The following is an 18,412-nucleotide window of genomic DNA, read 5'->3' as shown; positions in this document are numbered from 1 at the left end:
TTCACAGCCATACATTGCAACTGGGAAGACCATAGCCTTGACTATACACACTTTTGTTGGCAGGGTGATCTCTACTTTTTAGTGTGCTGTCTAGATTTGCCATGGCTTTCTTCCCCAGGAGCAAGCGTCTTTTAATTTCTTGGCTACAGTCCCTATCTGCAGTGATCTTGGAGCCCAGGAAAATAAAATCTGTCTCTCTTTACCATCCATTAATAAATTGGTAGTGTATTACTAGGCTGCTGATACAAAGTGTTACCTATTAGAATACAGAATAAACAAAGAAACTGAAAAATAAGCTTTATCAGAGGCAATGTTAAAAATAAAAAATAAAACTTTATTAAAGAAAAATTCTGTCTCATGCCGATTCAAAACTTTGTGTTACAGCTTGTCAATTTCAGTGGCAAAGACATTATCATCTTGGATTTTCAGACTGGTTCAGCTTCTTGAGCTCACATCAAGCCACGTAAATTTCTGTCACAAATTTTTCACTTACCCTATATAGGAAGGGAAACATATTATTAGCAGAATATTCAATATCATTTACCAAAATTGTTCCTAAACATTTTTTGTTATAACAATCTATGCAGTAGCACAAAATACCAATAAACAGAATAAAGCATACAGTACTTAAAATGTATTTCCAACTCTAACATACTATTACAGAAATTAGGAATTTTAAACAACGTTTATGCTTCTTCACAACCTCACTTTGAGGATCTTTTGTTAAACTTAGATTGGCCTCCATGTGAAACCACCTTGTTCATAATATCTAAATAGGATTGTTGGACAAGGCAGAAACTGAACTACCAGTACAGTATGGATTGGATTCGATTGCAGAGTTTAACAAAACCAGAATCCAGATGGTTCTTCATACAGATATCCAGATTCACATACTGGGTTTCTGAAAACAATACAAAAGGACTAAATAATTTATGTCACTTTAATAGAGTGTCACAGAGTATTAATAGTTGGCAGCCCAAATATATATTTAATATATTACCTCTAAGACTGTACCATTATAGTCTTAAGCAGTATGTCGGCAATTCTATAACAACATTTGATTATATTTTGAATGTGTGCATGGAGACCCTACAATAGACTTAAAATATGATCAGTTGCCTATCTCAGTTTTACTACAATAAAAATCTTATCATTCAAAAATGGAACATATTTTTGTAAAGAAAACAAAAGCCAAAAAATATCGCCACAACAGTAGTATGCTAAGAACTGCCAGCATGAGAAAGCGTAAATGAGGTCTATATTTGTCAGCTGTGAACAAAAGAACTTTTTAAAAAAATACGTAAGAATGTTTTGCATATCTTTTAGAGAACAGAAACCTTTGTTCATGTCTTCTGGTTGCCATCATCTTCATTTGAACGGCACCTATAACACAAAGAATAAGTAAACAAGCAACTTTGTTTTTTTTTAAGGAAAGTTTACAATTTTTGTAGCCATAAGTGTGTGTGTGTGGGGGGGGTGTAGCTGCTACTGGAATTGCCATGACAACTGTCTTTATTATTTGGAAGCTGGGACATGAACAAATGGAGAAGACCATCACATTTTATGACGTGTCATATTGCCACTAGATGTGCAAGGGAGGCTGATAGTATTGTCAAAACAGCATGCCCCTTTACTGTGTGTGCAAAAGTCTATCAAGTGATATATATCTTCCTTTCAGTGAAGTTGTTTTCTGTTTCCTGCACAAACAAGAAACATTTTAAATAAGTTGATAATCACATTTCCTATTAAGTAACATTAGAGAGACAGCGTTGAGGTTCAAAATAGATCATATGATCAACTACTGTTGCAGTTTGTTATTCCATTATAGTAGGGAACAGCTCCTAGGAAGTGTCCCATTAGAAAACAATAGGTTTGGCTGCACTAAATATAGCTTCATTTTAAGAACATGCCTTTTGGATTTTTTTTTAAAAAAATCCTACTTACAAACTTCAAAATGTTATATAAAGCATCTAGGTTTTAGCTAGGCAACATATACGAATCATCTGTTGTATGAACTGCTTTTAATAAAACTATTGGGTTGACAAAACATTCATTGATTCAGTTCGGTATCTTCATGATGAACAAACTATTTTTAAGTGGTTGCTAAATGTTTATCTACACATGCTGTCAGAAATAACCTTGTTAGGAAGGTGAAGATGGTGTCTCAGCAAACCAGACCCCCTGGAGTAGGCGTTGAGTGGCCTGTGACTTGCCTTCCTTTGTCTCTCTCAGCACCATCAAAAAGGAAAAGTAAGAAAAACAGCACAAACATTAGTTAAAACCCACATCTAATTCAATAACCTACAGGAATAAATTTCTTAACACTGAAAGCAGATAATATCTGCAGGGGGCTTGGGACATTTACCCTGAATTGTCAACAATTAATAATCTAAAACTTCTTTCAGGGGATCACATCTTTTAGTAATTGTTTTAATTAAAGGTCTATCAAAAAAAAAAAGAAAGTTCTTATGGTTTACCTGAGTCGGCAACACTGGAGACAAAAATCTTTTAAAAAGGGCTACCAATGCCTTGTTCACAAAAGACTTTATTATCTAATGAAGCATACCGAAAACATACAGAAATCTGCATGGTCCACTTTACATGCAGCAGAACAATCTTCACTTTACAATAAGTGAATGTCAACTATTTTATGCAAGAGACAACACTTTAAAGTCACATTTCTTAAAGTTTCATTTACAAAAGAAATAAAAGGTAAAGAAGCAATTACCGCTTTTAAAAAGCAGCTGCTTTGTTCAAGAGTGGAAGGTTTATGCCTGTATTGAAAGACAACATGATCACAAATAATGAAAACAATGAACAAATGAAAACACCTTTAGCATAAAGCAGTACATTTTCAAATGACATACAAACAGCTAAAAAAATTGTGGTGCTTTCTATCTGGCCAAGAGGAGATAAGGACTTTTGGAACCAGAGCTTAGCATTTGTTGTTAGTAAATGAAAATGACTTAAGTACTGGTTTTATGCCATCGTGAACTGTATTTAACAAAAAGTATAAAGTCTATGTAGCAAGTTGATATTTTTAAAAAAGTAATATAAACAGTACACTGAAGGCGCTCTCTCCATCAAGTGCATACTCCTCCACTTTTTTCCATGTGATGATCAAACACAAGCTGGAATTATGCCACAGTTGTAATGCCAGAAAATAATATATGTATATATATATATATATATTTATATATATAGGTATATCTCCTTTATAAAGCATGCAGGGAATTCTGCTACAGAGTGACCGACTCTTTGTTCGTCAGTTGATCCAGTACAATTAACATCTTAAACACCAGTGATGTTGATGGTTTAGCTTACCTTCAGTGTACTGAAAGTTGTACGCAACCTGCTTTAAAAGAGGAGACCATCCCTGTGGGCAGGCTCAAGAAGAAACAGACCCCCTTCGGCACTGACTACACCAAGGGCATGCTGCTGTGGCCTGCACGCACACACCTAGGAAAATGTAATATAAACAGCATTTATGCTGGCCATTTTTCAGAGACAAAAATGAAGCCAAATTTCCTAAAAACCAAAATCAACCACCCAGTCTTACTGATATTTCATCAGATTTTATATATATATAAATATGTATATATATATATATAGTCCATGTGCGCATGTGTGCATGTATTACTGAGAGGAACTGCAACTATATATTTTAGCACTGTACTCCTGTGCAGTCTTGGCAATTAAAATAATTCTACAGTGAAAAAATCTTCACATGAGAGACAAACAGATTTACTCTAACATTTCTAAAAGAAATAATCCACCTTTGTGTTAATTGAAATATATCATTCTTCCTCAATTTTGCAGGGGAATTATTTATATGTTATTATGTACATTTATAAATTGCAGTGAAACTTCATCAGTCTTTGTATATTAACTATTCAAACCCTTTGAATATCTTCACTGGATTTAAATTTTCTCCTGGATGAAGGCATGCTGTAGGGCCTGGTTGATACTAATCCGTTTAGCTGGGTCTAACATGAGGATCTGGTCCAACAAGTCCTTCAACTGGTGAACCTTTTTGCGCTGATCTTCAGGGAGGCGTTGGCACCCAATTAAATCTGCAAGCAGGTCCTTTGTTGGATTAATGGTGCTCATCACAGTCACTTTTTCCTACCAAGACAAGGGCATCCAGCGTTTATTTCCAAAATAATAGTAAAATTATCAAGAATACGAAATGGCCAGTCCAGTTAAGAGTTTTTGAAATTTGGCTTTTGAAAGCAAAACACTTTTACCAATAATAACTGTACCATGGTCCTAGTGTTGTTAACTGGAAGAACAGGAAGGGGAAAACAAGACTTCCACAGTATTATAACTACAGGTAGTCCTCAACTTACAACAGTTCATTTAGTGACAATTCAAAATTACAATGGCACTGAAAAAAGTGACTTATGTCCAATTTTCACACTTATGACTGTTGCAGCACCCCCAAGGTCACGTGATCAAAATTGAGAAGTTTGGCGGCTAGTTCATATTTATGACACTTGTAGTGTCCTGGGGTCATGTGATCAGCTTGTGTGACATTTTGTGACAAGTTAATGGGAAAGCCAGATTCACTTAACAACCGTGCTACTAACTTAATTCATTTAACAACGGTGGCAAGAAAGGTTGTAAAATGGGGCAAAACTCACTTAACAAATGTCTCACTTCGCAAAATAACTTTTGGGCTCAATTGCGGTTGTAAGTTGAGGACTCCTTGTATTTGCTTAAACCCTAAATGACTAATATTTTGGGCCTTTAATCCATTCTCTTTAGTCCAATCTATTCTTTCCAAATGTATTGTACAGGACTACGGTCCATAGAGAACCAGTGCTACAGATCAGACTTTAATAACGCATCTTTTTTCCCCCTTGGATCGCAATGTTTTCAGAGTCTAAGTGCAGCACTGGAACTTCAGGAGCGGAAGCATAACATAAAATATATTTTCTTGTAGGCTAGAGATATAGCTACCTGTTTCCTATAATGTCTGGGTTAAAAAAACTAAAACTTTAATAATAGCATGAAGAAGACAGAAGGATCTTTTATAAATAAATGCAACAAACCAAATAATTTTTTTGGTCAGTTTAAGTTTACCCTTCTAATAACATACACACACACAGTATATTTTGAATTCTTTATTATACCTCACAATTTTCTGTAAACCAAAGATCCTTATTTGTGGAAGATACTTATACATCGTAACACCTTCATGCAAAATTTTAATTAAGGATGCCATAGAAAGCAATCTTGCTTACACTATTACTTACCCTTTCTGTTACTTTATCTACCTCTATGTACATAAAGTTGAGGTTTTGATCGAAGTGCTGATCTTTGAACACCCCTTTTCGGATCATCTGGAAATAATGGCATTAAAAAACTTTAAAAATGCAAGTTTAAATCTTTTATCATACAAACAGTAAACCCAAGAGGACATTTACTTCAATGACTGGTGAACACAAAAATGAACTTCAGTACATTTTCTTAGAATGAAGTTTCATTCATTCTGTCATACACTATAAGTTTAACTCCAGAAAACTGAAACAAGTCTATCCCATCCTTCCAGAAAGTATTGGATATTTCAAAGGAAAAAAAACCCACCTAACTTTGTTGATTTTTATAAGGATTTCACTTCTTTACCTTGTTTGGCATCTTTCCTTTGAGGTCCATAGCAAGTTTCAACATATGATTATTGGTTTTCCCAGCAAATAATATTTTCCCAGTGTAAAGTTCATACAATGTACAGCCTACAGACCACATATCTATACCGTAGTCATAGATTTTGCCTATAACTGAAGGAGAACAATTTTAGATTACAAGCTATTGGTCATATTAAACTACAATGAATATCATTACTTTTTTTAAAAGGTGCCTGGCAGAAAAGAGAATTATAATATTTAAAGCATTTCTGTATGTTAAGTGTCTTTGTGTCACTAACAGTAACTTTCCTCATGTTTCTTCCTTATTTTGTCATTTACAAGTAAGTGAAGGAAATATTAGCTGTCTTTTGTAAAATCAACTGCTAAGTGATAGATGAAAAGAGATTGAGTAAAATACTACTACATGACGTAGCAAAGTCTGAGTCACATTATACTGTTTCAAATATGCATCTATGACTTTCATTCAATCAGAAAAAACAGGATGAGTAAGAATACATTAACACACATGCAAAGTTCCATGTTAAATTCCTAATGTCTCAGGCATACTCGTATATTGGATGATGCAGGGACTTCTCCAATGAACAGAAAGAAGGACCAAAAAGGATAGATTAATCAAGTTGTGAGGAGAGAATTAACCAAGAGGGAAAAAAAGATTGGGAAGAACAAACTAAGGATCCTTAGAAAAAAGATAAAAATGGTGGCATAATTCTCAACAAAGAAAAAAACATGTCTTAAGGAGATTAGATAGGCTACACCCCCCAAACCAAGAGATTTTTTTTAAGTGGCCCCTACCTTCCAATTCAGCTGTAATCTAAGCTTCAAATTCCAATTTCTAAAGACATTTTCATATTAATTAAGGATCATACATATTGATATCGCACCAAAATTATCAATCAAAACACTCCAATAAAAGTTAAATTAATCTAAATTAATAATTTGAAGCTAAAGTCAAAGTAAATCAACTTACTAATTTCAGGAGCACGGTAAAATCGACTAACAAGATACGGTGTTATATCATTGTCAGCAACATGTGAAGCTGATCCAAAGTCACAAAGTTTTAAAATGGTTTTTGATTCATTCACCTGAAAGAAGCAAAAGCAATAATGATGGATAAAAGTAGCAGGGTCCACTTGTATATGTGCATGCTTGCGTGTGTGTGTATGCGCATAGATGTGGATATCAAAATATTGAGAAGTTGATTGTGTTGCCATGTATTAATCTTGTTGAAGATTCTACATTTCCTATTAAAGAGGTGTTTGTAGCAACATTATTGAAAACAAGTGGAATTTTATGCATTTGATAATTCAACGGAAAAAATGAAGTCACAATACTCTAAACATAAGCCATTCCACATTTTCCACTTTGAAATACAATGGGCAAAATACTCTTCTATTTTATCATCTGATCAATGTTCTGCACTTCCATTAGAAATCCCTCTTTTTGGGGTAATTAATTTATTATACAAAAGGGATGTAGAAAGTTGACTGCTATTGGAAAAGAACACTCTAGAAAACTCAAAACATTCTGTTCTTCCTTTGGCCTATGCCAATTCTTTTTCTTTTTTGGAGGAACTGTCCAGCAGTTTTCTTGAAAATATTTCTCTAAACAAGAAGCAAAAAGGATATATATTTTTTAGAACACTTATGTCCTGCTTCTGTTTTGAAGGATTAATTTCTAGTAAAACCTCTGGACTCCCCCCGCCAGAGTGGTGTGCACAATCTGAAGGAAAAAATAGGTGGGCTGGTGATGGGGTTTCTCTGGAATGCTCCACTCCTAGACTAGTACATTCTACACATAACCATTACCCTAGTTTCAGTCTACAAGACGTTTTAAATATGCAGGAGGGTGAATATCACACTCAAAGACCGAATCTTTATTAAATTAATCAATGTATACAATATACAATTAAAATTTAATAGTGCTTATATATCTGAATATAAGATCGATACACTTAGCATATTTTTATAACATATTTTAAACATATGTTTTTGTCCAATTCTTATTAAGATTTTTAAGAATATATTCTAAAATATATTCTGCTATTCTTACCAAGAATAGAAGGTACTCCTTATTTTATAGATGCAGAAAGTAATAAGAATCATTGTTTCATATGCGCTTGACTTGCAAAACTATTCAAAGAGTGGTAGAAGTGTTATGTACAGCTTTTAATGTAAAGAATTGTTATCATTTCTTCACTGTACGCTATACTTCAACTATGCATTAATAAATGATAAATAAAAACAATAATTGGCATGTAATAGGAGTACATGCACTCATATCTGCACCTGAAAGAAAATCATCCTGGATCAAAATAACCCAAGTAGAAAAAAGGATTCTTTCAAGTATTTTTAGAAGACTATTGAGACACACAGACAGACACACACTGATAATCCTAGTATCATGGGACCACAAAAAAAATGACAGTATGGCAATGAGAGCAACTGATATGGCAATTCAGCTGTAATGTTACAGCTAATGGAGGAAGAACCATCATTCAAAAGTTATTTTAAAGAACTTACATAATACTCATTAAATTCAGACCAACTGTCAATTGTAATGTATCTTTTATTGTATTAAAATATTCTGAATCTTTAGATATTTTTCAGGATAAAGATTTTTCATTCTCAGAGAAATTGAAAATTAACATATTATTTCTGCTTCCTTCAAAGAAATTGGTGTAGAACTATAACTGAGATTACCTACCAAAATATTGTCTGGTTTGATATCAGCATGTAAAATGTTGCATCTTTTCAGAAGTTTCAATGCCAAGAATAACTGCTGACTGTAGGATCGCACAGCCTTGATATGGAGACCAACGTCTTTTCCATATTTCTTTAGAACTTCTCGTAAATTCATACTAAATTGAGAACCAATACAATGAAATTTTGAAAAGAGATAGAATTAGTACTTGTTAAAATTATAGCATAGTGGATTTATAAATATTTTGCACAAGCAGAAAACACTTCTGATTGCTCCAGGTGTTCCCTACTGAATTGCTTTCCTTCTTATTAGATAGAAAGCCACACTGGAAACACACTGGAGGGATCCCCCCTTTTTTCTGATAAAATGGTAACAAAAATAGAATGGAATTATGAAACATTTGCTAATAAGGTAGATAAGGAGAGTGTTAATATATTGCTATTGATACCTTACTCCATTAAATGATTTTTAAAATCTATTAAATCAAAAGACTCCTACATAGTATTTATAGCATTTCAATTCCTGCAAACACAGGGCAAACTACAAAAGGGAGATTTGAATGAACCATAAATCTGTTTTGTTTCAGGCTCACAACAAAGTGAGCATAACCTTCTACAACTTACGACTTGGTTAACTTGGCAACTGTCTGAAGTTATGACAGACCTCCAAAAGCTACTTATGACCAGGTTCCAAAGTTATAAGGTTTGTCCCTGTGACATGGCCACTTGACAACTGGAATGTATTTGTGGTTATTTACAGCAGCCCACGGTCCCATGACTTTTTCCAGAACCCAGAGTTTACTTCCAGTTTCCAGAAAAAAAATTAAACTTAATTTCTGCAGTATTTGCCTAACGACGTCCACAAAAAGGTTGTAAAATCTGGTCCAGTTACAACAGTCATGACTTTTGACTGTAATTGCCAAGCTCATTTACTATCGTAACTTGAGAGCTGTCTGCACTGCAACATTGTCCATTGGACAATGAAACAAAATTCAACAGTTCAAATGTTCTGCATCTAGACTTCCCAGAAGTCCTTTGAGAACTCCAGCCATAGAAAAAAGGAAATGAGAACAAGTTATTTGCTCCTTTATTTCCCCTGTCCTCCAGGCCAGTAGAAGTGGTGACAGTTCTAATTTTTTTACATATACAAAAACTGCCCAAGTGGCTTGTTTTTAATCATAACACTGAGAAACACAGAGGTCTGCAATTCTGAATATATCCTGAAGATTAAAAACAATAGGACCTATGAGATACACATGCAGAAACCATGTTCAACAAACCTGTACAAAACTAATAAATTTCCAGTTTTAGATGCATGCTGAAGCATCTCATACACACACACACACACACACACACACACACACACACAATCAATACAGCACAAGAGAATACAAGTAGTCCTCAATTTATAACCACAATTAAGCCCAAAATTTCTGTTGCTAAGCAAGGCAGTTGTTAAATGAATTTTGCTCCATTTTATGACCTTTTTGCCACAGTTGTTAAGCCAATCACCGCGGCTTTTAAGTGACTTATTCAGTCGTTAAGCAAATTTGGTTTCCCCTATTGACTTTGCTTGTGGGAAGCCAGGTTACAAACGGTAATCACATGAACGGGACAATGCAACTGTCATAAATACCTGCCAGTTGCCAAGCGCCAGAATTTGGATGATGTGACCATGGGGATGCTGCAATGACTAAGTGTGAAAAACAATCATAAGTCACTTGCTTTAGTGCCATTGTAACTTTGAACATCACTAAATGAATGGTTGTAAATCAAGGACTACCTTTATGTAGTTTACATATAAAGAAATACAACACACCACTTCATAGGTGGGCTTTGTTTAACAACTGCCTTATTTAGTGACCATTTGCAGTTATGACAGTGATAAAAAAATAACTGCAACCGATGTCCGCATTTATGATCTTCACAGGTCTGCAAAGCAGAGCTGAAATAAGATTATAAATACAGTTATTGTTCTCAATTGTGGTCGCTAAATGAGACCTACCAGTACTGGCAGCAATCTTCACATTTACAGCTTATAATATCAGCAGCATTACTAGTATTCATGGCAATAGTCATTCTCCTTTCTTCACCAAGCAAGCATGTTATCCACTGTGAACTTTCAGCAGTATACTTAAATAACAGCTGCTTTATCCTAGTAACCCTCCCATTCCAATCATCCCCACTCAATCTAAGCCCATAATATTGGGAACATTAACGATCTTGTGCTTGGCTATATGGGAGGTTTCTCTTAAATCACAGCACTTGTAAGAACTCAGAATGTATAAAATGATGCTATTAAAAATGGCTCCACTACTCTGGGAATGGGATAGACAATGGTATCAGCATTGATTTATTGATTTATATCTGTATGTATTTTGATTTTTTTAAAGGATTGTACATATTTGGATGTTTTTACTTATTTTTCTAGGAGAAAGGCTTTTCCCTCCAATTGCTTCAAGCTTTCAAGAAATTTTCCATCTTTAGTTCTGCTAAATCTTTCCCTACTCTGTACTAATTTCATGCTGATCTGCAAGGTCAATTAATCCACAAGATGAACCTTTGGTAGGCAGGGTGGACTGCAATAAATGAATGGATACTATGTGAGATGGCCAGCTGTACAAATGTGATAGATACTTTATCTTCTTTGACACTAGCATGGAACCTAATATGCAAAATTCATTTTTACAAAATAAAGCATCATATTTTAATTAAATAATATTTTCTGCAAAATAATATTTTAAAAATCTTGGTATAAATATATTTTAAAACATTTACAGTGTTTTTTATTCCTCAAATTACTTGCAAAGAACCACTGAAAAGAGCAGGTGTGCTAAGTTCATTAACTGGGTTTCTATGAAAACCAAGCAGCTAAGCAACAGATGGGTGATTATGAAAACTTATTTGCATTAATTACAGTATGGATGTTTCCTAGCAACTGCAGAGTGTTATTCTTCAATGTCCACTTCAAATGAAACTGAGCAGAAATTTGATGCTAAAAAAACAAATTATCCTTTCAAGTTGACAAACTGCTTCTATATTTGCACACAAATGAAAGGATGTTAAGTGTTTCAAATGCACATTAGAAATTTTATGTCTTCCACTAGTCTCTGTCAGAATTCACTACTTTAATATTATTCAAATATTACAGCTATTAGATAAAAAACTACTAAAATCTGAAAGTGATTATAACTACATTCAACTGAGCATGTTTATTATCTCCTACATAATACTAATGATTAAAGCTGCCTATGATAATATCCTCTATATTAATCAATAAGTTGAAGACTTAGAATTCTCTTAAATTATTGCTGATTGGAATAGGGAAGTTGGAGACCAGTACGTATGTACCCTTAAACTGTTAATACCATTAAACTGTGAATACATGAACAGATTTATACTCAACCTCAAATATATTTATTATTAAATATAATAATCATCATTAAACTGGGGGAATAACTCTTTCTGAAGCATTATAACAGTGTAAAACCTCATAAATCAGTATGTTATGAACGAAGAGGTTTTAGCTTTATAAAAACTTATTTTTAAATGGATTAAATTTACTTTCTGATACATACCTGAGAGGTTCAAATACTAGACAAAGGTGCTGCTTATGATAAAAATGTCGGAACAAACGTAGACAATGAAATTTGTCATCAGGGTCTGCATCATTGAGCTTCTTCAAGAATTCCAGTTCTTTTAAACCAGTTTTTTGCCTGAATAAATATAATTTATCACAATAACAGAACACAAAAAGCAAAATCCTATTCCATCTATATTCAATCATGTAATTTTCAATGTTATAGTTTTCCATCAATATTTCAAAAACTTGAGATTTAAAGTTCATATCCATTCAAAACCAGATCAATTAATAAAAATGCAAATTCTGGGTACGCCTGTTTTGTTTTTTGTTTTACCCTGAAACTACGAGAAATAATGTTTTAATTCTTATATATTCTTTTCCTATTATATGTAGCAAAATCTGGGGGCATATGTAAAATGTTTAGGCGTACAGTGTTCCAGGCATAGAAATTGTCTGAGATGAAAAATGCACGTCACTTTTTTTTTTTTGCTCCATAGAATGGAATAGGACTGCTTTATTCTGGTTATCAATGAGAACAGGCTGTTCCAGATAGAGGTGGCAGTGTGATTAAGTGGAGAGGAAAACAAAGGCTAAGAGCATTGCTTGCAATTGAGGGGAGACAGGGGAGGGAGGAGAAGATTGCCAAAAGTAAGGGTAGGAAAGGTAATGAGATATGTCATGCTGAGAATCTGCTCTTTACTGAGCACAGCACTAGTGGTGGCAATAGCTGTGGGAGTGATGGGAAAGAAGACACTGGAAGGTAAAAGAAGCAGATCAGTGAAATCTGGCTTGCTAGAAGCTGCTGAGGATAGCAGGGGAAGATATGTACTAGTGTTGCCCCACTTGCCCTGTACAGTTAAAGCAGGATTCCACTGCAACTTGTCATGGAAAAAAATAATAATAACTATAAAAGTCAAGAAATTTTCAATTTACCAAACTGCAATTGACCCAATATGGCTCGACCAAGCTTCTAGGAGTGATGGTTTATTGCAGGCTTGGAACAAAATATAACCTCCATTCTGTGCACACCTGTAGTAACATCTTACTTTTGTTGCATTTTGAAATCACTTATTTCTGGCTTAAATACTAAGAAAAGTAAGAAAGCTGCCAAAGGTTCCCATCAAACGCCACATAAATTAAATGTAAAGAACAACTGAAGTTAAGGAAATAGAGAACATTTCAATTTTTCCTATAACATGTGGCTAAATCACGATCTAGTGAATAAATTAAATGTCAGAAATATTTAGAGGCCAAACAATTCCCATTTTCCCACATGCTACTTTGTTAAATTATGGAAAACATTTTGATATATTAACAACTTAAGCATGGAGCATATGAAAAACCCGTGCTCTAGCGACTAAACCTTACAGCTGCAATCTATTAATTTCAGTTAATTATACACATAATTGATAAATGTGACACTTTAAATAAATAAATCCGTCCCATCAGGATTTCTGTTGCATTTGTTAACATTTGCTACTATTATCAAATGTCTCAATAGAGTTGAAAGCATTTGATCTTTCTCACTTACATAAGTTCATTGTTTCTAATGATCTTCACAGCCACTTCTTGGTTTGCTCTTGCCATATCTCTGGCTCTAACCACGTTACTGAAAACTCCTTGGCCAGTGTAACCATATACATTGTAACGTTTGTCTAGCACTTCACCTATGTTAACACCTGGAAGGGGGAGGAGGGAATTGAAAAGAAAAGAATGTAAGATGCCTTGTATATTCAAAACAAAGCCTAAGAACCGGTGGGAGCACTGCAATTTACACAAATCAGTTATGCAGAGTGAAGAAAGACACTTTAATAATGAAACGCATTAATTTACCAGTTTTATTCAGCAGATAAAAGTAAAGGAAATTTAGCGGCTCTACTTACGGTAATATCCTTCAGCATCTGTCCAGTTGTCCCTGAGATTTGGATTTTCTTTGAAGTCTTTCCCAAAGCCAGCGGCTCTAAGACGTGCACTCTGAAATAAAGACTTCTTTAAGCTTTTTCATCGCGTTTTAAATATCTGAATAACTGAATACAATACATATAAACATAAGCATGCATTAACTGTACCCTTGTAATGAATATTAAGCAACCTACACTATCACATTGTCTTCTACTAACCTAAGAGTAAGATAGCAGTGCATATTTAAATTTAAAAATATTTTAATATTTACCAATTTATATGCCGAGAAATTGAAAATAGCCCCTTCAAGATGGTAACAAAAATGGTTGAAGAATCATAATCTAAACTGTTTCTGAAAATAATTTAGTGAGTTTTACTGCATTTTAAAACTGTGATAAAATATATCTATTAAGGCACCTACATCAAAATATGCAGCAAACATATCATCTGATTCTGTAAACATATCAGGAGCTGTGATTTTCTTCTGAGATGAACCTTAAATAAATATTTATACAATTAGACTTAGAATTAAAGAAAATGAAATGATAAACAATTGTATATAATACATATTATTGTAGTTGTACATATATATAAATGTACAACTAATTTGAGATCATCTTGGATGACATATACACAATTACAATCCATAAATAAACTCTACCAAGATGGTCAGTTAAAAACTATGGGCTTGAAATGACTGAAAAATAAGCTTTTCATTTAGCAGCAAAGTTAATTATTTTTACTATTCTGAATGGAGAAAGTTGTGCCACCTCAACTCAAGAAATGATAGGAATTAAGAGATGAATCTCCCAAACAGTTTTTCTTACAGTTTAAACTACACAATACACTTTCAACTTTTAGAGATACCAAAATTAAAATCTGCAACATATAAACTACTAAAGCTCTCATCATCTTGAACTGAGCGAAATGGTGCATCATAGGGTAACAAATTTTAAACCAAGGAACCTCAATTGGGCTAACTTACAGAATGTGCCCCTAATCCTGTATACATGACTCCCAAGGGAATGAAACTTGGAAAACCTGTGGCTACTTCAGTGCTCCTGGCTGCTGCTGCACTGCTGCTGTGGTCACATAATCTTCACTTTCAATGTTCCATCACAGTTTCCCAGCCAGTCTTGCAATCCCTCCGTCCCTCCCCCACTTAGCAGCAGCCACTTACCGTACTTGTCTGTCAGGAAGGGAAGGGGAAGGGGAGGGGACGTTTTCAACATTCTCTGCCAGATTCCCACAAGGAAACTCAATGGGCAAGCCAGCAGAAAGTTGGAAATTGTTCCTGCTCCCACTGCTTTTTTGCCTACTTTTGGTCATTTGGTTTCTCTGTTTAGGAAACAAAATACCTCTGAAACAATGACCCAGTGGAACATGGGTTTTCTAGATCTTATATTTTAAACTAGCAGGATGTTTTATACACACAGATATGGTCAATAAAACTAGGTAAATCAATCTACTAATTTTCTACTTTTCCTTTAACTGTAAGAAACACACGGCACTATATTTATTATTACAGTATTAAATAAACTTTGAAATGCTAATACATGGTGTTGTTTAGATATAATATGTACACTGTGTACATATTGTATTAAGTGACATTAAACTAGGTGAAATTCATTTGTTCAATTCTATAATGTTTGCTAGGAGAAACAAGTAGGTTTCCCTTATCTTCTGCAACCCTATATGCCACGAAAATGTGCTTCAGAGGTATTCCCATCCAGAACATTTTTGAGGACAAAAAAAATAAATGCAAGAAGGGGAGAAGACTGAAAGGAGAAAATCACACTGCAGGAACAGAAGTCTCTTCAGCACCATACTGGACTTCATCTATTGTGCTAAAGACTGAACAGGAATCTTGAAAGTCTATGAACTTGGTCTATCAAGATGAATATAATTTTGTCAGTGGCTTCAGTCACAATTTTTAAGCTAATTTTCTATTTAGCTACAAGTAACAAAAATGTTGTTTATATTCAGTTATAAAGTAAGAACATAAATTGTTTTACTTAGCTGTCCTATTGCAAATATCTTATTTGGTAATTATTCTTTCAGAATGTATTGAAAACTCTGTTAATTGTTACCATTATTTTGCTCAACTGCCATGAGGTTGTGTTTTGCCTTTACTGAGGCTTCAAAAGTGTCTACATTTTCTCGTTCATACTCTTTAACATCAGCTGCTACCCGTTCAAGAATGCCTTCTGGTGAGTTCGAACGACTGCGAGTACTGCTTTGAGGGCTGCTTGGTTCAGATGGCACAGACATATTACTATCTTCCGTTAAGTACTTATATTTCTAAAAAAGAAAAAAGCCATAATTTATATTGCATTTGCTAATGAAATAAATAAAAATGCTATTTACATTTCCTCCAGCATTATGAAAGAATCTATTCACCGCCCCTCCTGCATGATATAGCCGTATTTTATATCTCTCTGTTTTTTCTGAGTTTCTGAAGCCCAAGAGCAACCTCCCAAGAGTTAAGATTCTGCTACAAAAGCAAATCAACTTCATGTTGTGCACAAGTTACATCCCTTCTTGGATAGGGAGGCCCTTTCAGCCACTCATGCCCTGGTCATTTCCCACTTGGACTACTGCAATGCAGTCTACATGGGGCTACCCTTGAAAAGTATCTGGAAGCTTCAGCTGGTACAGAATGTGGCTGCGAAAGCAAATTTGGGCACCTCAGGATGTGCATGTAATTCTTCATTATGTAAGTTGCACTGAATGCCAATTTGCTTCCAGGTCCAAATCAAGGAGTTGACTATGTGCTTTAAAGCTCTAAATGGCAGATACTCTTTTGGGAGTGTTTGAATCTGGCTCTTCCAACTCGCTTAGAGCATATAACCTTGAACTTTGTTAGGACCTTAAAGCCCCCTCCCCCTGACTTTTAACTTTGTTCTATTCTTTTTTTAACTGGCTCCTCTTATTGAAATACATTATTTTTATTTTTAATTGTATACTGTCCAGAGTCATTCTGTGACTGAGATAGGTGGTCTCTACATTTGATATACCGTATTTTCCGGCGTATAAGACGACTTTTTAACCCATGAAAATCTTCTCAAAAGTTGGGGGTTGTCTTATACGCTGGGTGTTAGGGTTAGGGGCGGTTTTATTGTCCGATGTTACAGGAAAAACCAGAGGCAACACCCCTCCACACATACACACACGCAGGCAACCTCGGCAGCTCATTGATAGGGGGTGAAGGAAGGGGGAGAGAATCACAAAATTGCTGTCTGTTGTCGAGCCCTGCGGGCCCGACACTACGCAGGGGGTCTCGTTCCAAAAACAAGCCCTGCTTCACCTACTCACCACCCCCCCACTGCACACGGCTCGCTCCATGACCTGGCGCTCCAACAAACAAGGGAGGAGGTCGCCCGTAATCAGCAAGCCCGACTATCAGCTGATTGCCGGTTCCTGGCTCTGCAAACCCGACGACCAGCTGCTTCACGGCGTTTGCACGCGCCTGCATCGCAGGGCTTTGCTGAGGACCCCGCAGGCACTCAGGAGGACAGCCCAGTCTGCCTTGCCGTACAGGAAGCCTGGGTACTACAAAACATGCTAGCTGTTCCCTTGCCTGCCGACGGACCTGTGCCGGGACTGCATTCTATAGCCTGCACGCTGGAGGCAAGGGCCGGCTGTTTTCCGTCGGTGTCAGATGGACTGGAGCCGGGGACTGCTGGAGGGCAGCCCTGGGACGTGTGGACGAGCCCGCTGGAGCCAGATACGCATGGGGGGGGGCAGTTGGTTGGAGAGGGATAGGCACACACTGAGAGTACGTTAGCGTTTTCACCCGGGTTGGGGTAGAGGGGGTTTGGAGAAGAGTCACCCAGGATACTAACAGCAGCAAGGTTTACAACGCTGAAGTTGTCGAGAGTCGGAAGCATGTGGAGGTTAAAGAAACGCAGGCAGGCTCTGGATGCCGGAAGTGTACTTTGTACATTGCTAAGCACATTGATTTGTGCTTTAGATTGTAAGCTGCCCTGAGTCTTCGGAGAAGGGCGGGATATAAATGGGATTTTTTTAAAAAAAATTGTGTCTTGGAGACAGGGAGGGCTGGGCAGGCAGGCAGGGAGAGAGAGCTGACCCACCCAATCCAAGCAGACTTTGTATGCAGTGGGGTAGTCTTATACGGCGAGTATAGCCCAAACCCTATAATTTAACAGGGAAAGTAGGGGGTCATCTTATACGCCCAGTCGTCTTATACGCCGAAAAATACGGTATAAAACAAATTAATACCTATCCAGCTAATTCTAGACTTAGAAATCCATTTACTACTTTATACTCCTGTATACAATAGCCTGGCATTTACTATGCAAGCCCTTTTTTCAGTGTATTTCTTCTTCTGCTTTCCTCTTTCAGCTACCACATATGTGGGGAGATACACAGTAGCAACCAATTATGTCAGAAAATGTTTGGAAATCCAAGGCCATTTTAGCATCTGTACACACTCTAGCAAGTATGAATTATCTGTTTTGAAGCTCACTATATTACTCCACTGGTTGCAATAACATACAGCAGCTGGTTGAGTTAACGTCCTGATAAAATGAGTAAGACAATGATTCAACATGGAAATA

At 35.7% G+C, this 18,412-nt stretch overlaps 1 protein-coding gene across 8 annotated transcripts in view; it reads right to left on the bottom strand.

Moving 5' to 3' along the window:
- Positions 1-313: 313 nt before the first annotated feature.
- The window catches only part of PRP4K (pre-mRNA processing factor kinase PRP4K), a 32,522-nt gene continuing 14,423 nt past the window's right edge, over positions 314-18,412 (bottom strand). The window contains exons 6-20 of one of the 8 annotated variants that reach the window (XR_014492110.1): positions 15,923-16,133; positions 14,254-14,327; positions 13,814-13,904; positions 13,462-13,609; positions 11,926-12,063; positions 8,352-8,505; positions 6,616-6,730; positions 5,629-5,780; positions 5,259-5,345; positions 4,030-4,125; positions 3,325-3,459; positions 2,729-2,774; positions 2,139-2,223; positions 1,338-1,383; positions 314-494 (exon numbers count right to left, since the gene is read on the bottom strand). Coding sequence is in view for 1 of the 8 variants with exons in the window: in XM_083359492.1 (XP_083215618.1) it covers positions 3,922-4,125; positions 5,259-5,345; positions 5,629-5,780; positions 6,616-6,730; positions 8,352-8,505; positions 11,926-12,063; positions 13,462-13,609; positions 13,814-13,904; positions 14,254-14,327; positions 15,923-16,133 (1,374 nt within the window). In the remaining 7 variants the exon portion in view is untranslated. Of the gene's footprint in view, positions 495-1,337; positions 1,384-2,138; positions 4,126-5,258; positions 5,346-5,628; positions 5,781-6,615; positions 6,731-8,351; positions 8,506-11,925; positions 12,064-13,461; positions 13,610-13,813; positions 13,905-14,253; positions 14,328-15,922; positions 16,134-18,412 lie in introns of those variants that run through there. The other 7 variants (XR_014492107.1, XR_014492109.1, XR_014492105.1 and 4 more) reach the window with 7 other exon arrangements.

This window comes from Vipera ursinii, assembly GCF_947247035.1.
Source record: "Vipera ursinii genome assembly, chromosome: 3".
Lineage (NCBI taxonomy): Eukaryota > Metazoa > Chordata > Lepidosauria > Squamata > Viperidae > Vipera > Vipera ursinii.
This window is presented reverse-complemented; position numbering and strand designations above follow the sequence as displayed.